This window comes from Saccopteryx bilineata, chromosome 2, assembly GCF_036850765.1.
Source record: "Saccopteryx bilineata isolate mSacBil1 chromosome 2, mSacBil1_pri_phased_curated, whole genome shotgun sequence".
NCBI lineage: Eukaryota > Metazoa > Chordata > Mammalia > Chiroptera > Emballonuridae > Saccopteryx > Saccopteryx bilineata.
Genome location: NC_089491.1, coordinates 144,933,743 through 144,954,893, shown reverse-complemented (window position 1 = coordinate 144,954,893; position 21,151 = coordinate 144,933,743). Strand labels below are relative to the sequence as shown.

At 35.2% G+C, this 21,151-nt stretch overlaps 1 protein-coding gene across 3 annotated transcripts in view; it reads right to left on the bottom strand.

Moving 5' to 3' along the window:
* Nucleotides 1–430: 430 nt before the first annotated feature.
* Nucleotides 431–21,151, bottom strand: part of CNTN1 (contactin 1) — a 388,569-nt gene continuing 367,848 nt past the window's right edge. For all 3 annotated transcript variants that reach the window (XM_066258119.1, XM_066258117.1, XM_066258118.1), the window contains one exon: nucleotides 431–2,427. In XM_066258119.1, the coding sequence (XP_066114216.1) occupies nucleotides 2,351–2,427 (77 nt within the window). In that variant the 3' untranslated portion in view covers nucleotides 431–2,350. The remainder of the gene's footprint in view (nucleotides 2,428–21,151) is intronic.

The window sequence follows — 21,151 nt, the reverse complement described above, 5'->3', positions numbered from 1 at the left end:
GTTTTCATTCATAAAAAGGACAAAGCACAGTCCTATACTACTCCATTGAAAAAATGATTAAAAAAAACCCAAAATAATCAATTCAATATTTATCAGTATCAAATAAAACTACTATCACCTTTTCTGAAATACAAAGAAACAACAGATGTGTCCATATCTATATAAAGTTTAATTAAGAATGTTGCGTCTTAAAGCAGATGATATATTAGTTAGCTTGAAAACAGTTTAAAACTGATGGTCCCAGTCAAATTTGTAAAACTGTACGAGGAAATGAAAAGCATGAGTTATCAGTGTATGAGAGATTTTTAATCTACCTAATCTCTGTCACAAATTTAAAATTAAACAAATAACTTCCAAAGACTGTTTTCTTCTTAGCTTTCAGAACCATTTCATGCAAAATCTAATAGGTTTTGCTCTTTTTTTACCGTACATTAGAAAATAAAAGGCAAGCATGCATTTGGCAAAAGGTTTTGTTTTCAATTATATAAAAATGCCCAACATGGGACATACTGCAAAAGGAAATCCCCAAAGTATAGCAATGAAAACACAAACATTTATACAGAAGGCTTAGAATGCTTTTCCCTAAAGTATGAAGAGATATTTGTTTCTTTTTCAAATAATTAAATATTTTATGAAATCTGGTAATACTCTTAAGACTGTTGACATACTTCCACTGGGAAATCATCCATTTCATTTATTTTTAAAAAGTTTCATTTTATAACAAAGGTTAAATGTAAATGAATGAAATACTGATATTTTCATAACAAAAGCTCTAAACATTTACACATAGATATATAGTACAAAAATTATACAAATTAAAGAAAGGGGGATAAAGTAGTAATAGATCTGTTTTGCTTCCTGTAAATATTTTTTATGAACCTATAAGGTATCCTTTCTAAAAAGATAAACTCTATCTCTCATTAGCTGGCAAGGTTGTGCTAATAAAATAGGGTTATACTTCTTGAAGCATCTGACATTGCACTATTTCAAGAGCCAGGTAATCCTCATTATTCAACTTTTTTTCACATCCACACCCCACCACATTTCCGTGCACACCATGAAGAATAAAGAAATGTGTGTCTTCTTTTTCACAGCTTATAAAAACCTAAAGCATCAATGCTTGGGAGACATCACTGTATGAACACATTATTTGTCTCCTCCTGGCCTTTCAGTTTTGCATACTCTTCAAAGTACCACTAGCAACTTATTGATTTGGTATTTTTAGCCAGTTTTCTATATTTCATTAAAGCGGGAAATGAGTTGAAAACTAAATTAAAAAAATAAGAAATAGTTTTCCCAAAGTAAAAGTAATTTCTTGATCTCACACCTTCAATAAAGATAGCTTTTTATTTAGAAATGAAGCACAAAAACCAAGATACTAGAATAATTATGTAATTCTGATATTTACTTAACTGTTCTTTATTCCTAGCTGTATAAAGACGGTCACATCATGATTAGAAAATGGAAGCACTCTACTTTTCAAAGTTCATTCTTCCACATATGAATAAATACAGCAATGTGATACTACTCAAGAGAAGAGCTGAGACTTTTGAGGTTTCAAATTGATGATAAGAAGAGCATAAAATAATTTCAGAGTAGAAATATAAAAGTAAAAAAAAAGTCTTCATATGGTATGTTCACTTTACTATTAAAAAACTAACTTAAAGGTATTACTGATTCTGAAAATCAAATACTTAGAAAATACTTCCAAAATAAGAATACTAATAAGTTCTAGAATTTGGTTTTTAGTATTCAGAATCCTTCAGCTCATTCATTAAAATGATTTGGTAATGGGATTTATGAGAAAATGTTTCTATTATACTCAATTCTTTATAAGAAAACTAAATATGCCAGGAATGACAAGGGCCACTCAAAAATATGCAGGGCCCAGAACAAAGAGGATAGTACAAGAGACTGTATTACTCTTACATGTACCACATACAATCAACATTTCAACCTCTATTGTATTTCACAATTGAGTTATTAAGTTTAAAGCACCTGTGTCTGGTGATTTTACTTTCACTCTACAGCCTATGGAATTGAACTGGATATGGTAACTTGTCCCATTGGATTAAATCATGCAACGGTCACAGAATCAGGTTAAGTGGTTTATAAGGCATATTGGAACGAGTTAAAAATCACTTTTTATCTATTTAAAAGTTTATTCTTTTAGATGAAGGGGTTCCTGAATGCCTCAGTCATAAATGTGTTGTAAATCAGTTGGATAATTTGTTAAAGAATAATTTATTTGGCTTAGGATGGAGCCGCGGGAATTGGAAGGAACTGTAGTCATCGCAGGGATGAAGGGCGTCCTCTGAGCCAGGTTTGGAAGAGCAGCTGTCACACCACATCAGAATTCCAAGTAGATGAGGATGCCACAGGCAGGCAGCAGTAAGCCGAGAAGACTTGGTAATAAGGTGGATGTACCTACAAAGTCAACCAAAAAACATGTAAAGTATTTCATTGATAACAGCCATTATTGCTGATTTACTCTGCTCTGGGGAAGGCCAGGTTAAGCAGGCCTGAAAACCAAGTGGTTCCTTAAACAAACAAACAAACAAACAAAACAAACAAACAGATTCCTTATTCTTAGCTCATTTAAGAAAAACAAATATTTGATAAAGGGTTTTGTATGAGAGCACGTGATCTGTTTATACAACATGTTTGTATAAATTATTTAAGATGATAAGGTTACAAATGTTTATGTTTTCCCTATGATCTAGCACTTCCAATTTCCTAACAGAGGTGATAGATCAAGAAACACATATAATAAGAAAAAAAAATCTATGTCACATGTTTAAAAAATAAGATAAAGAGATGACAGTAAAAGTATTAATAATGTTATTTGGGATAATAACATCATAGGTATAACCAAATAGATATTATATAACTTTATATCCCAATGGTTTTAAAGACATTTAGATGCTTATACACAATGATTTCAGGAAATATTTTAGATAACTGTAAATCATCTATTCAAATTTAAGAAACATTTGCCCTGAGATATTACGCTGTAAATTAAAAATGAAGTAAATAGGCCATGGACTTACATTACATCTTAGGCTAATTGTTACATTGAGAAGGGCTCTTTCAGTTGTCAAGCAAGTTTACAGGGATAGGTCCTGCACACACTGGAATTCTTGAGAAAGGTATGAAAACTGGGACCAGGAAGGCATACTATTCCTTTCTTCTCTCCATACCTATTAGGCACAATCTTCAATGAACATAGTGCTGGAATGAGTGATGGGCTAAAAACTACAGTCAAAAGCTTATAAATATAACAAATTTGTGTCAAGTTTTGAAAGTTTATTGAAAAGATTAAATCATCATTATTTATCATGTTAACAATACAATAGCCCAAAACACTTCTTCTTTTTTTTTTTTTTTTTTTTGGACTATGCCTCTTATATTCAGAGTGATTTGGGGCATTTCTCTTGAGTCTTTAGTTATGAAAATCATATACAGATTTCCTACTTGATATTAGATGATTACACCTGTCTACCTGCGTGCAAGTATTCCAGTATTACCCTGTTGTTAGCAGCACTCACCTTGAAAACAGGATCAGACATAAATGAAGTGGTTCTAGGGAATTAGCAAGACAGTAAAGATTGAAGGTGAGAGCAGAACTGGAAGGGCAATATAAATAGTCCTCAAGTAGGTGCTTATAGCCTCATTGATGCAGGTGCTGCTGTGGCATTGTCAATAACAATGATAACACTAATAATGACTATGAGAGCTCCTAGTTAACTGTTCTACAGCCATGAGACAAACACTACACTTGCCCTTTATATACATTTTGACATTAATAAAACAGCTTAGGATGGTAGGTCTTATCACTCTGTTTTATAGATTATATAACTCAGACTTTAGGAAAAATGACCTGTTTACGGCCAAGGTCAGTAGAGAGGGCAGAGCCAGGATTCAATCTCAGATGGGCCTAGCTCTAAAGGTCATACTCTTTGTACCTCTCTGCCACTTTCTGTAGGTAGCTTTGGAAAGGGACATATAAGAAAGCAATCAATAAACAACTAAGATGCCACAACTATGAGTTGATGCTTCTCATCACTTTCCCGTCCTGTCTGTTTGTTTATCTCTCTCTCTAAAAAAACAAACAAACAAAAAACAGGACACTACACCCTGCACGTCATGTGTCAAGGCAAAAGCACAGAAGAATAAATGACATATGGGAATATGGGAAGGCACAACATCTAAGCTGTTGAAAAGAGTTTTTGTTTTGTTGTAATGTTTTATCTTCCTAGTTTTCTATATAAATTAAAAATAGGGCACAGCCCACACATTATTTTATTCTGATAAGATAATGAATAATGAACCTCAATGACATGGAAAAAAATAGTTTTCCATGTTTGACTTAATTTAAATGATCTAACCTGAAGACCTTTGTCTGAGAAGGACTGCAGGGTCTCGGCAATGCTCTGTCCCTTGACCACAAATGACATCAGCAACGTGCTGGCCTTCTTGTACTTGCCTGACCATGTGGGTTGGCTCAGTACAGACTGTGGCCACGAAAAGTTGAGTCAACTGTTGATGCCATTTTGAAGTTCTGGTGTTAGTATGAAAACTAAACACAATTTCACAATTTGTGGCTTTGACATCAGGTTATTTGATTTATTTAAAATAAACTCTTCATGTTTATATGTGTTATATTTAATTTCTCTAATGTCTGACGCTTATGTAATTGTGGTCTTCATCTTCAATTCTCTTCCACATTTCAAATATAAATTAGAGACCTGACTCTACTACTATTTAAAGTCATATTATGTGGGATCCCTATATTTTTGAGGGATTTTCAATATACATTGGTTTTATATCTAACAAAATGTATATATCACAACACTGCTATCAAACATAATTTTGGTACTTACTTCATAGGTAGTAAATATAAATTTTACTATTCACATATTTACTGAATGTCCAACATGAAAAAAAGTAATCAGTCTGGTGAATTAATTATTCCCTGTCAGAACAACTGTAAGGCCAATTTAGAATATTATAATCTCTTCCACTGGATTTCTTGATTTAAAAGAAAAAAAAAACAATAAGCAGTCCAGACTTATTTCTTTCAGGAAGAATTCCTGATCCAGGCAGCTACATGTTGAGAAGAAAAAAATTCAATTAAAAGTTAAGCTGTGTTTAACAATCTCTGCATGTTTTATAAGTAGAGAACTGCTTTAGTTTCTAATACAAATCTCTTTTCTGATGCTTAAATTTGGACACCATGGTCCAATTCAAATTCCTATTGCTAATGATGCCATAATACTTGGAATTTTATCCTTGTCGTGTCACTTTTTGTGTTCATAACTGTTAACAATCTCTAAATTGTGAACAGCTTCAGGACCAGGAACACATGCAAATTGTATTTTTTACTGTGTTGACCTAGTGCCGTCTGTAGTGAATACTCGATTTATAATGTTCTAATATGAATAAGCTCCCTAGCTCTATGCCCTGAACCTTTTCTGATTATAGAGCTCAAGGTGGGAGAGAGAACAGTGGGGAGGAAAGGGAGTCAAAGGAGAAGACAATAGAAGCCACTGTGACCTGCAGAGGAAACCTTGATATTTATTTACATTTATACTCCATTGTGTAATCAAACTTTTAGGGACCTGGGGCAAGGAAGGAGTAACTCTTTCCTATTAATGCTTTTCCTCAGGGAATTGTGGTCCCTGTCCCTACACTCCAAGAGATAATATTAAAAATCTATAAGGTAAGAAAGGCATTTCTTTTACTGCTCAGCCCAGGGGCCCTCCACCTTGTCTGGTAAAATGTTACTTTGGATTGTTTCAAAGTCTATTAATTGTCCCTGGGTGGAGGGAAGAGAGTGCTCTGAGGAAATGACTGATTCCCTGCTGCCTAGAGTCATGCTTACTAGAGATTAGGAATATCAGGTACATATCAGTGGATGTCTGCTAATGAAAATTCTCGAGTTCAATCAAACTCCTGTTGGGAGAGAAGCACATACAGGGAAGTGAAAGAGTAAAAATCAGTCTGGGACTGGAAGTAAAAGTCAGCTTAGATGGAAAAAGAACAAAGTTGTTTGTTTTTATTCCACTTAGAATGACAGACATGGATAAAGCCAACTTAACTACAGACACTTCCAGGGTAATACACAGGTATAAATGTACTAATGATCTCTTCATTGAGTGACTAGTGCTGTGTTATCAGTGATGTTCTGGACCTGCTTTACTCTTCCCATCTGCTGCTGGAAATACTGGATTGCTAAATTTCTCACCCCTTCTGGGAGCCCCCAAACCTGGTTAATCCTTGCTTCTCCTATCCCCACCTCAGAAACAGAACGGATCACTTCTTCTCTAGAACTTTCCTCTGACTTCTTCACTAGGAACTCAGGTCTACATCAAATGCCCTTCCTCCCCACTTGACTGGTGTTTCATGACTACTCTGGAGTGTATTTCCCGGCTGCATCTAGTGAATGACAGCTATTCTGACTACCTCTCAGACTAAAGGAGTAAGCTTGGTATTTGGCTCTTTAGGTTTCAACAGGACAAGTGGAAAAATATGAGGATCGTTAAGCAGGCCAGTGTCATAGCAGGAGTGTAAGAGTGAACTAGGAATAGCATCATGGGACTCTGGGATCAGGCAAAGAAAGTCAAGTCCCAATCCTGCTTCTGCCTTCTATTGCCTAGGCAATCATGAGCATATTTTTTCTTGTTCTTTTAGTTCTTTCAACTATAAAATGGAGATAATAATATATCTCATAGCTTTATTGTGAGAATTGAGATGTCCACTAATAGTTCTTATATATATCATCATAACCCTTCCTCAGAAGCAATTGTATGTGAAAGCCCATTACTGAATCAGGAAGAAGATGGAATGCTTTATTCAAAGATGGGTCTGTGGCAGGAAGTCACCAGATTTTTGCCTCCTCTCTGTTCACGGGGGTCCCAGTAGTTCCCCAAGCCCATCATCCATGCAACGTGTTGGGCTCCACTTACAACAGTTTAAAAACAGTTGCTCTATGTAGATCACTTCAGTAAATGCATGACTAGTAGAGAACTCTTGTAGAAATTCATACTACATTTGAAGTTTATCTCTTGTTATAGACATTGTTCTTTGAAAAGTAGTTAGATAAAAAGTAAAGGAAAACAATAGATAAAGCAGGTGTCCCTGTACATAAATTACATTTGAAAATACATGTCTACTTACTGTTACCCAATCACACCTTATGCTTTTTTAGGACAGAGACATTCCTGGAATGCCCTTTCACCTATCAAAATGGGCACGTTGATGTTCTCTGTAATAGTCTAGTGCAAGTGTTAATTCCTTAGTGGCATGGTAGTTGAGATCTTTGCTATTGATAACAAGAACCCAAATGAAGAAAGAGCCCAGTGTTGTATCACTTTGGGATACAACACAAGAGAAAGTTAATTGAACATCCGTGTCTTCCAAGTTTCTGACTTTCATCTCTTCTTCTTTTGCATATTGCTTCACACTCTTAGATTAACTTCTCAAGATACACAAGAACACCAAACTCACAACCATATATTCCAAAGATCAAAGAGATGATATCTTTTTACCCTGACTCCAGTGAGAAAATTTTCAAGGAAAGATTCTTATTTGCAAAGTTTGGGTCACAACCCATGCCCAGACCAATTATTGTGGCTGAATTAATAGAATTCTATGATGGAGGTAGCTTGGAACAGGTTCTCATTCCTCAATCCATTCCTGTGGCCAAGGGAGAAGGGTCACTTAAGTAGATGTCAATTTTCATTTGGAACTCAGGTACAATCTACAGTACTTTCCACAATGAAGGGGCTATGTAGTCAGGAGCAAAAGAGAGATTCTGGTAAAGGAGAGAGTACATTTCAACTAAAAAGTGCAAATGCACATTAAGAGTCCCCAAAAGCAACAGAATAATTCTTATCTCTCAAAACTGCTGACCATGGTAAGCTTTTTGTCAAGGAGTGTGTCACAAGAATACTGTTCTGTCACAACTTTGGAAAAAGTATTTTGTGATAATTAGAAAAGTGTTTCATGCAATTACTCATCTGCATTGTTCACAACCTCTAACTTGCTTTCCTCAATTGCTTGCAGCTAATCAAGATAAGAAAAGCAATTGATCTATTTAGCTACTGAAGACTTGAAGATTTCCATAAACGACTCAGAGTACAGGGCCATTTTTATGAATAAGCATTGAGAGCTACTCATGATAGGTGCAGTATTAGAATGTGTAAGACTAGAAACTAACTCTCTTTTTGGTGGTGTATTCAAATATGTATGGTTATATTTAAGATCTAGAATTTAAGTATTGATGATTATTATATAAAGAAAAACAAGCTAAGAAATTTCATAAACTGCTGTAGCTGAGTCTATGTAAAGTCTGTATTTCTGACCATATTTATTTGTAGAGGAAGACCTATTGGGAGTTTATCATTTTACAAATTAATTCAACTATAAAAATTTAGTCTGAAAAAACAAAAGGGTAGAGCAGAGGTTAAGAGCTTTGTTTTTGGATTTTAGCCTAACCAGTTGGTAATTCTTAGTCAAACTTTTAGTGGTTTACCCTCAGCAAATTATTGACTTGCTTTCCCATTCAATTGTTGAGGATTAGGTGGGAAATGGTACTTTCTTTTCTTTTTTTTTTTTTTCTGTATTTTTCTGAAGCTGGAAACGGGGAGAGACAGTCAGACAGACTCCCGCATGCGCCCGACCGGGATCCACCCGGCACGCCCTCCAGGGGGCTACGCTCTGCCCACCAGGGAGCGATGCTCTGCCCCTCTGGGGCGTCGCTCTGTTGCGACCAGAGCCACTCTAGCGCCTGGGGCAGAGGCCAAGGAGCCATCCCCAGCGCCCGGGCCATCCTTGCTCCAATGGAGCCTCGTTGCGGGAGGGGAAGAGAGAGACAGAGAGGAAGGAGAGGGGGAATGGTGGAGAAGCAGATGGGCGCTTCTCCTGTGTGCCCTGGCCGGGAATTGAACCCGGGACTTCTGCATGCCAGGCCAATGCTCTACCACTGAGCTAACCGGCCAGGGCCTGAAATGGTACTTTCTTAATTTGTGGCAGATATGCTTGAAAACAATGGTTAAAGGAGGGTGTGCTGTTTCTTCCTTTGAGATTTAGAAACATAATGCATAGATGAATATTCAGACAAAGATAATTTTAAAAATTCATGCTCTCCAATTTTCATGCAGAACTTAACACTTGAAAAATGTGAAGTCATTGAGGCAAAGCCAAATATTTTAAAATTTATCTTGGCTACTGGGATTTTACAAAATGTCTGAGACAAAAGAATCTTAGAATTTTTATTGGTTAATTCATATCTGGAATTTTTATCTTATACTCTCTTCTTACTTACATATTTTCTCCTGCATGATTTTCCTCCCTTAATTTCAAGTCTATTTTTTATCCTTTTTACATGTTAGCCACTGAAATTATAGAATAAAGTCAAGGTATAAAATGTACAAACTTACAGCATAGAAGAGTTTTACTTTCTTGGAAACTAGGCACATAATTTGTAACAAAACTCATGTAATTCAGTGAGGTTAATGTCAAAATTTCCTTTAGCTTATATACCAAAATTATTTTAATAAGTTGTTTAATGCTTACTAAAAATTAAAAGAGGTATCTTTTAAGAAAGTTATTTGGGTTTGCTTCAAATAGCTCTCTCGGGAAAAATTCTGAGACAGTTTTCAACTTTATATCAATTATTATAAGTATTAACTACCTGCCTTTGACAAAATGAAGTAATCATTTGTCAAATTGATATACCCAAATCAGTTTTAAGACTTTCTGAAAAAGAAAACAAAATAGAAATCAGAGACGAAAATACATTTGACCTTTGAAATACAGCAGCTTTTTTTTTTATATGATTGTTTTTGCCTCTGTATATCTATTTTATTATATTGTATATTCCAGCTTATTTATTTTGATATTTTTTACTTTTATCTCCTCTGCCTCTTTGTGATAGCAAAATGCTAAGTTATGTGGAGAAGGAAAAGAACAGCTTAAGACCTACTTCCAGTTCTGCCAATAGCTGGTTGTATAACTTTGGGCAAAAGGGAATATTTGGACTCAATATGTGGCTCTGAAGCTGGTGTGATCTTTGGCTATTTTACTTGTCACGGATGTGAATTTTCCTTCTGTAAAATGATAGGTTTCAATATTCTAAATCCTTAGGTTCCTACTATGGACATGAGTCTATGATTCTAAGCAAACCATATGTATTTAAAAAAATCATGTGTTAAGCCATAAAATTTGCAAACATATTTGTTATATTTCCCCTTATTTATGATAATCAAAGTTGATATTACCTTATAAATATATATTAAAAGCTGATCATATAAGTGATAGTGGCTTTGATGGGTTTTTCAATCTGGTGAAACCCACTAATCTTGCTGGCAATTATGAACCATATGCCAAGCAAAATAGTTGTAATTTTTTTTTTTTGGCAGGGGTACATGGATTGCTGGCAGTTTATCCTAGCAGTTGTATTCATTCCTTGCTGTTGACTCTGGCCCTTTCCCTCACAGAAAGTGCTAGATTGCTAAGATATATTCCTCTTTAGGAAAGGAGCATGCATTTCCAATAGAGTTAAGACCAATTATTTGGTAGGAAATGTAAAAGTAACTTCTAACTGTCTATTGGCCAACAAGCACATGCTCACAGATGCTCAAATAACCTAATTTTGACATTATGGGGGAGGGGGCAAGATGAAAATATAGTTATGAGGACTTTTAAAATGAGTTTACCTACTTCTTTAGAAATGTAAAGTGGTGCATCACAAGAGCATGAGATTTGAGGTTAGAAAGAATTCTATTGGATACTGTTGCCCTCAAGTGAGTGTGTGACCTCTCACAAGGTACTTAAACTCTTGGAGCCTTTATTCCCTTATATGTAAAATGAAGAGCATATTACTTACACAGCAGGGTATTTATGAGAATTAAGTTAAAAATGTTTAAAATGCATAGGAAAAGCCATCTAATAATTTGAATTTGAAATACAACTTAGTTTTTTTCATTAAAAAATACTTTTAAAGCTAAGATTTAGTGAGAATATACTGGGTCTGGGGAAAAGCCAAAGAATCCCAGACCTTAGTATTTGAATTTTATTCTATAAGATGTGCAACATACATGAAATGGGTTTCAGGGGTTGATTTCTTTTCCTTCATCTTATGTGAAATCTTTAACAAACACCATTCCAGTTCTTTACCTATGATTAATTCACAAACAACCAGAGCCTGCTTATTAGACCATCTGTTGAACTGGGTTTTGGATATAGCTGTTTGACAGAACTTTCTTACAGGGATATCCCCGGCTTTGTGAAATATATCAAACTCCCTCCAGGATCAATTTCTCTCAACCTTGATTAAAGTGACAGAGACAGGACACTTCAGATGCCCGTTCTATGTTGCCATACTTAGGAAAACAAGTATTAAATTACTTCTCCCACTGACCCAACTTTACTTTCTCCCAATTAGTTTTTGAGGCAAAAGGACAAGTAGAGCCAGAGAGAAAGTTTAAGAATTTGCGCACATCTCATGCCAAGGAAAATGACTCCTCTCTAGTGCTGGGTTTGCGGGGCCAGTTGAGCACAGCAGTGGCTGAGCCTTTCTGGACATTCTTAGGAACTACAGATGCATGGCCCACTGGGTTTACTTAGAAATGAAAAGGATTATTTCTGTCTCTTCCCACCTCCCACACAGACACATTTGCTAATTTTATAGCTTTGCCTCTTTATGCTTTGGGGAGACCAGCTGGTATTTTGGAGTATGTATAATAAAGAATAAGAGTAAAACTAATTGGTCATGACAGGCAATTTTCCTTAAACTTATTATATTTAACCAAAAGAAATTCAAAGTAAGGGAAGCAGGCAGATATGTCTTCCCCCAAAGCCTCTGGAGTTCTTCTCAGTTCTTTCACATAAATTGGAGTAAATAATCTTTTTCTGATTTTAACACCCCTGTTCAAGGTCATGTTGGGGCACAATGTTTATTTTTAGATGCAACAATGGAACCTAAAAGGCTTAATCTGTCATGTGCTTGAACACCATAACTCTTCATTCATAGAGGGTCTTTTTTGTATGAGCATCCCTAAGATTATAGAAAAGATAACAAGAGATAATATATTTGCATGCCTATTTCTATTACTAATATTTGTGAGAGATATCATTTCCTAGTTCTAGGGAAGGATAAGTATATGGCCTTTAAAATTTCTGTGGAATAGCAGGCCCTTTAAGAAGGTGAGAGCCATGGGAATGACAAGGAAAAGCCTCTGTTAGTCAGTGCTATGAGCTCAACAGGGAAGCTGTATCCAGTCCATGTGGTTCCTGATGGGCTGTACTCAGCAGCAGCCATTCTAGTGGCTGGCCTACCTAAAGGTGATTTCCATTTCAGATTCTGGTGTTATGAAAATGTAGATGCAGATTAACTTCAATTTAAAATTTATCTCTGCTTTTCTTTTTATATTTTTTATTTATTCATTTTTAGAGAGAGAGAGAGAGAGAGAGAGAGAGGGAGGGAGAGAACAGGGGGAGGAGCAGGAATCATCAACTCTCATATGTGCCTTGACCAGGCAAGCCTGGGGTTTTGAACTGGAGACCTCAGCATTCCAGGCTGATGCTTTATCTACTGTGCCACCACAGGTCAGGCTCTCTGCTTCCCCTTTTTAAATAAAATCTTCACCTAATGATGAGCAAAATCTTAAAATGTAAATCCACAGGTAGTGAAGATATAAAAATAATAAAAATTTATTTTTTTTAAGTATTTAATTTACTTAAAATTTTTCTGAACGGCCTGGCCCATACCATGTCATCAACAAATATCTGTTTAGCCTGATCAGGTGGTGGCATGGATAGAGCATCGACCTGGGATGCTGAAACCCAGGTTCCAAACCCCGAGATCAACAGCTTGAGCTCAGGCTCATCTGGCTTGAGCATGGGCTCACCAGCTTTAGTGCAGGGTCACTGGCTTGAGCTTGAGATCATGAATATGACCCCATGGTCACTGGCTTGAAGCCCAAGGTTGCTGGCTTGAGCAAGGGGTCACTATCTTAGCTGGAGCCCCCCAGTCAAGGCACATGCAAGAAAGTAATCAATAAACAACTAAAAAAGTGCTGCAACTACAAGTTGATGCTTCTCATCTCTCTCATTTTCTGTCTGTCCCTGTCTATTCCTGTGTCAGACCCTTTCTCTTGCTCTCATTCTCTTGCTATAACAAACAAAAAAACAAGTATCTACATATTTATCCAGGGAAGTCTGCAACATATTATTTTGCTTAATTCTTATTATTTATATACAGTTGAAGTATGTATTGTTATTCTCTTTTACAAATGAGGGACTTCCAGCTCAAATTTTCTCACCTAGTATGAGTCAAAATTGGGTATAGAATTCAGACTTAATTCCAAGCCCACTGCTATTTTCTCTACTCCACAGAGTCTTCATAAATATCTCTTAACATGGCTAAAGAAAGCAGTAATCCAATCTTCCTTGATATAAAGCACTGAGAGTTAAAAGTTACTGCCAGTATTTAAACACGTCCATAACTACAACAGTGAAGGATCCTAGCCCCTCACTGGTTTCACGGGCGATTCAGAGACAGCTACCTTGGAAGCTTTCCCGGGAGAAAACTGGAGTAAAAGTCCCATTTGATCTTTCTTGATTCAACTTTGCTTTGGGGCTATAATAAATGAGGGACTTACCTGTTTGAGGCAGTATTGTGTCATTTAAGATTTTTCCTCCTACTCTGTTCCTGAACTCATTTGTTTGTCAGACCTCAGGGCCTTACTGCGGGGTTTAGTGTCATCCATCAATCAACAAAGATTAATTGATGCCTCACTGTGTTTTCACATGCACCTGAAGTTCTTATAAGAAATTGTATGAATTCATGGAATCTCTACAACAATTAAGATCCTAACCAGATGAATCTCTTCTCTTTTGCTTCCACAGGAGAAACTATTTCTCAGTTGTTTTAACAACAGTCTGAAGTGTGTAAGTAAGGAGTAACTGACTGAAACACAGCATGGATTTCTTTTTTTTTTTTTTCCCCAGCACTGATTATTCTAAAGAATTTCTAAGAGTTTGTGCTTGTTCAGCTCCTCATTCAGAAGATATAAAATAATTTCAATCACTTTGGTATTTGCACGGAATTTCCCTGGTTCTATTTGTGTATTTTACAGAATTTCTTTTCTTTCCAGAAGGCTCGTTCTTAGTATTATTTTCATGGTGCTAAATCCTGAAGTTTTAAGTTCTTTGAAAATTCTTCTTGGGTTCAAAAAAGTAAAATAAGATTGGTTTTATCACTTCTGCAGGAAGTTTATTTTAAAATTCAAGAGAGTAGGTACTCCTTGTTAACTACCAGAAATTCTGAGAAATTCTTTAAGAAACCATTTTGTTTACACTGAACAAGTCAAATTTCCAAACTCTAAATGAAACTAAAATTCTTCTCTCTACACCTGCATTTCTACCAGTAGTGCCAGTCTTCTAGTCATTCCACTATAAAATGTTAGGAGTCATTCACTTTTCTCTCCTCAAAATCTGTGTCTTGTGCCTTTCTGCCCCTTGAAAATATATTTTAAACAGAGGGACTTTAGATGTCGATGCTAATATGTTTGAAATAACATAGGTATTGAGAGAATAATATAAAATTTAGAAAGAAGTTTGAGAGCAATGATTCACTTTTGACATGCTATGCCTTACCTGGACTGTCCTACCTGTCGTTTACCTTATCTGGTTCTTCTAGGTGGGAGTTCTTCAGTTTACCACAGGACCACTTCTCTCTGCCTCTGTACTTTTGATCCCTATCACTATTTATATAAAATTTGCCCATGCTTCTGCATTACTTAGCTCTGTTAATGATGTTGATTTGCACTTAATTATTCACAACAGAAAATGCAGAGTCTTTTTTTAAAAGGCTTTTTCTCCCTCATCTATAGTATACCAACTTGGTCACCAATTACCGTTATTTGATCTCCAATATGAATCCAGAATCACTCTGCTCCACCCTCTCGACTGTTTCTGCTTGAGTAATTCAGGACCTCACACAAGAAAAAGTATAATAGAGAAGCAAAATGAAAACTATAAGTTCAATTTGCCCACTTTTCACAGTGTGACTATAACCTATACTCTGATTCTATCTTTCCTACCCTCCATTTTTAATCCTGCATTCCAGATTCACTGAGGGAGATGCCAGTTGTATGTATTCTCAGAGTTCACATTTATTCCCTCAGACTGGAAAGCCCTCTTACCCCTTTTATGCCGGGGAAATTCCTACTGATCTTACAAAATTCATCCAAAGTGTCATCCTTTGAAACAGTTACTTCCTCTTTAGTGTTTGTTTCTCTATAACACTTCATGTATGTGCAGCAAATATTTTTTCACCTGCTTTTATTTTCAGTGAGTTTAGGGGTCCCTGACTAGAGACTCTGTTTTTATTCAACTTCAGAGGCAGAGACTTAGTTAACACATGTTTGGTGCTCAGTACATTTTTTAAAATTATTATTCAGTGAGAGGAGGGGAAGCAGAGAGACAAACTCCCTCATGCACCCCAACTGGGATCCATGCAGCAAGTTCACTATGGGTGATGTTCTGCCCATCTGGGGCATTGCTCCATTGCTCAGCAACTGAGCTCTTCTTAACACCTGAGGCAGAGGCCATGGAACCATGCTCAGTGACCAGGGCTAACTGGCTTCAATCGAGCCATGGCTTCAGGAGAAAAGAGAGAGAAAGAGAGAAAGAGATAGAGAGAGAAGTAAGAAGGGGAGGAGTAGAGAGAAGATGGGTACTTCTCCTGTGTACCCTGACCAGGAATTGAACCTGGAACATCCACAGGTCGGGCCGATGCTCTACCACTGAGCCAACTGGTTGAGGCTGGTACATTTTTGTCAAATCAGTTAAACTAATAGTCAAATCTTTTTTCAGTTCATTCACAAATTTGGATTTTTCCCTTTTGCCAAAGATCTATCTATCTTTAGGCATGTCCCTGAAATACCATTCCTGAGAAAAAGTAGTATAAGAAATTAGCTTTCCTATAAAACTCTTCATGTGTTTGTAGGCTCAACTTTAAACAATCATCCCGTCTTGCCAATAAACAATAAAGTGCTCAATTCATAAATGTGAACAAACAAGGTCTTTAACTGATATTCTATATTCTAAGAATGACTTAGTTTGTTAGCCATAGGTGAATTTTATAATACAGATCACAAAGACAATAGGGTTCACCAAGCAAAATTAGCTGCACACTAAACCTGTACTATTTTTTTCCTCTTGTGAGAGTTCTGCTAATAAAGGTGTGAGATTTACTACCTTTCTTGCTTTCTGTAGTAATTCGGCCTATTTTAAGTTGAAAATGTGTTTAGACTATAATATTGGACCAAGCTATTCTTTTAAAGGAACATACTTAGATAATAGTTTAATTTGACTATATAACTGGTGCTTTAAATATTTTATCTTTGACTCAGATGAATTTTCCTCTCATAAATATGTCCCAAAGCATATTCTCACTATAATTTTCCATCTTTTGTTTAGTTAACTTTGCCTTATACATCTCATGTTACAGGAAAAATATATATTCTAAAATAGAAGGTGTTGCCAAACATTCTTACCTTATAGAGAAATGCTTATAATTAAATATGCCCTATGAAATATTTATAATACTGAATTTACTATTATTGGTGACATATGTCTTATTCTTCTCCCGAAGTTACTGCTGTAATACCTAGTATAATTTATTACTCATTTTATTAATCTCAAATTTCAGGAAAATAAACCAGCCAGAAAGAATAGTAGAAATTAAAAAATATAATTTCAAATAATTGTAAAATAATAAAAAACATTCATTATTTTCTACTTGCAATTGTTCTCTATTCAATTAATTTGCTTTATGTTTTAAGTTTCTCCTTGGATTACAATCTCTTTGCAATCTTGGAGTCACATATACTAGCTCTCCCCTTGCCATGAAAATAATTATACTAAATATATAATCACTTTTTGTGTCAATTGTTATTAATTTTTAATATTTCCCCTTTATATTTTATTGGCTTTCACATTTTAGAATAGATTCTTTATGATTTTATATATTTTAAATATTATTTTTAGCTTATATTATAATAATAAAGCATATACTGGAAATACGATATCTGTGTCTTATACTTCTTGAGGGTTAATACACGTTCTTAAGATATTTATGATCTAAGTTTTTAAGGTATTTTAATACATTGATTTTTTTAGAAAATATTTTTTTGCTATTTTAATTGAAATAAACATATTGATTCAAAATGCTTTGCCTGGTTCTTTAAAGAATAAATTATACATATTATATAAGAAAGAGTTCTATCTTACCTCATTCTAAGATGGCCCTAGCCACATGGCTTAATGCATAGAGCATCGCCTTGGCATGCCAAGGTTATGGGTTTGATCCCTGGTCAGGGCATATATGAGAAGCAACCAATGAATGCACAACTAAGTGGGACAAGTTTGATGCTTCTCTCTTTTTCTCTCTCTCACTCTTCTCGCCTCTCTCTTCCTCTCAAACCAATGGGAAAGTATTTTAAAAATTTAAGAAAGGCTTTGAGATAGTTTACACAGATAAAAAATTATGAGAAAGAAAAAAAAGAAATTTGAAAGAAAGGAAAATAAGTTTAGGGAAACTGAGACAAAGCTAAAAGGTAATTCTACTAAAATATCAACATCAACTAATGCTAATACTAATATTACTAATATTTATTAAGTGTCTGTTTTGTTCCAGGAACATTTATACACACTTTAACTGTATTTACATATTTTAATTAAAATATACAATGCTCTATATACTTTGCTAGAGCTTTGGCCAGGAAATGCAAATGGAGAAATAGATGCATCCTTAGGTCACTATGCAAAAGATGAATAAAAATAATGTCCTTAAGAAAAGCCCATCAACTCCTGGTCCTGAGACCTTAACACAGGTTAAGAGACAATGCAGCTGGGGAGGGACCTGGAATAGAAATCCATAATAGATGCTAACACAGTACAGGAAATTTAACAAATTAGAAAAGTAAATTTACCAGAAGGGTTGTTTTTCTTCTCCCCTTCCATTCTGAGATTTTTTTTAGAGGACAGTACTGTATTTAAGGAAGATATTAATAATCTAGTCAGAGCGTGTGTGTATATTGAATAAGGTTCCTATTAAATATGCTCCAATCAGTAATATCTACGCTAACTACAGAGAAGAATAAATTTATTTAAGTGTAGGTATGTTTCTTTCTTGTGTGTGTGTGTGTGTGTGTGTATTGGGGTGATAGTGGTGCTGAGGAGATAAATTTTTCTAGAATATAGACAAAGGGGTCTTCTAGTCCTTCCTCTAATAAGATCTCACTATCTCCATTAAATAGTGTATAGAAATGTCAAGACTATTTAATTAATATTAAATTACTTTATTTAAATATGTATTTATTAATATGGCCTAGGGTGCCCATTTCTCTAGGTGCATCCTTATCTGAGAGAATTTTCAATCATGGTTTCTCAAAAGAAGAGTACTAGGTAGTACAGAGGAATGGGACCTCAACAGTCATGGAGTAATATGATAGTAGATTTTGTGATTGTTTCTTGTTTTTGTACTTTTTAAAATAATGCTTCTCAGGATACAAAATTAACATTCAGAAGTCAATAGCCTTTCTATATGCCAACAATGAAACAACTGAGAAGGAACTCAAAAGAATAATCCCCTTCACGATTGCAACAAAAAAAATAAAATACTTAGGAATAAACATAACAAAGAATGTAAAGGACTTATATAATGAAAACTATAAACCATTGTTAAGGGAAATTGAAAAAGATATAATGAGATGGAAGAATATACCTTGTTCTTGGCTAGGAAGAATAAATATAATCAAGATGGCTATATTACCCAAAGCAATATACAAATTTAATGCAATTCCCATCAAACTTCCAATGACATTTTTTAAAGAAATAGAGCAAAAAATCGTCAGATTTATATGGAACTATAAAAAACCCCGAATAGCCAAAGCAATTCTAAAGAAAAAGAATGAAGCTGGGGGCATAACAATACCTGACTTCAAACTATATTATAGGGCCACGACAATCAAAACAGCATGGTATTGGCAGAAAAATAGACACTCAGACCAATGGAACAGAATAGAAAGTCCAGAAATAAAACCACATATATATAGTCAAATAATTTTTGATAAAGGGGCCAACAACACACAATGGAGAAAAGAAAGCCTCTTCAATAAATGGTGCTGGGAAAACTGGAAAGCCACATGCAAAAGAATGAAACTGGACTACAGTCTCTCCCCCTGTACAAAAGTTAACTCAAAATGGATCAAAGATCTAAACATAAGACCTGAAACAATTAAGTACATAGAAGAAGACATAGGTACTCAACTCATGGACCTGGGTTTTAAAGAGCATTTTATGAATTTGACTCCACAGGCAAGAGAAGTGAAGGCAAAAATTAATGAATGGGACTACATCAGACTAAGAAGTTTTTGCTCAGCAAGAGAAACTGATAACAAAATAAACAGAAAGCCAACTAAATGGGAAATGATATTTTCAAACAACAGCTCAGATAAGGGCTTAATATCCAAAATATACAAAGAACTCATAAAACTCAACAACAAACAAACAAACAATCCCATAAAAAAATGGGAAGAGGATATGAATAGACACTTCTCCCAGGAAGAAATACAAATGACCAACAGATATATGAAAAGATGCTCATCTTCTTTAGCTATTAGAGAAATGCAAATCAAAACGGCAATGAGATACCACCTCACACCTGTTCGATTAGCTGTTATTAGCAAGTCAGGTAATAGCAAATGTTGGAGAGGCTGTGGAGAAAAAGGAACCCTCATCCACTGTTGGTGGGAATGTAAAGTAGTACAACCATTTTGGAAGAAAGTATGGTGGTTCCTCAAAAAACTGAAAATAGAACTACCTTATGACCCAGCAATCCCTCTACTGGGTATATATCCCCAAAACTCAGAAACATTGATATGTAAAGACACATGCAGCCCCATGTTTATTGCAGCATTGTTCACAGTAGCCAGGACATGGAAACAACCAAAAAGCCCATCAATAGATGACTGGATAAAGAAGATGTGGCACATATACACTATGGAATACTACTCAGCCATAAGAAATGATGACATCGGAACATTTACAGCAAAATGGTGGGATCTTGATAACATGATACGAAGCGAAATAAGTAAATCAGAAAAAAACAGGAACTGTATAATTCCATACGTAGGTGGGACATAATAGTGAAACTAAGAGACATTGATAAGAGTGTGGTGGTTACGGGGGGAGGGGGGAATGGGGGAGGGAAAGGGGGAGGGGGAGGGGCACAGAGAGAACAAGATAGAGGGTGACGGAGGACAATCTGACTTTGGGTGGTGGGTATGCAACATAATTGAATGACAAGATAACCTGGACTTGTTATCTTTGAATATATGTATCCTGATTTATTGATGTCACCCCATTAAAAAAATAAAATTATATAAAAAAAAAAAAAAAAAAAAAAGATAAAATAATGCTTCTCAATTTAAGCCAATAACATAATACCAAACTACAATATAATAAGCATTAATCCTATGTGGTGAAAAACATTGTTTTTTAAAAATCCAGCTCACTGAAGTTTTGAATTGATCAATAAAGAAAATTGATTATATCCCCAAAAATACATGGAAGGAGGACTTTTTATACAGCATGCATTCTACACAGGGACAATACGACCCCCAGGAAGGTAAAAATTGTGTTTTTTGGGGGGGCGGTGAAAATATCTAAGATATTACAATGGTTTTTTCATCTCCAAAGAGATATAGAACATAAACAGATAAGCAGTATATTTGTGGTATTAAAATTTCATGGGTGGCAACAGGTGCTGGGTAAAAATATGAAAAAAAAGGCTCTTTAAGGAGACAATAACAACAAAACCATTAAGAGACGCCGATATAAAGTATTATCTCTTGTAATTATACTTTTGTTTGGAATTAGATACAAAGGTACATGAAAATGGGTTTTAAATTTATTTATTACCCAATAATAGTCAGTAAAAACTTATTAATCATTTACTACTCATAATCACAGGAAGTAATACTTTATCATTTGTTACTCATATAAAAGATAAGCATTTTTATGCCCATTCTACATGTGAAAAATAGAATATACTTGTGCTAAATAATCAAGGTAT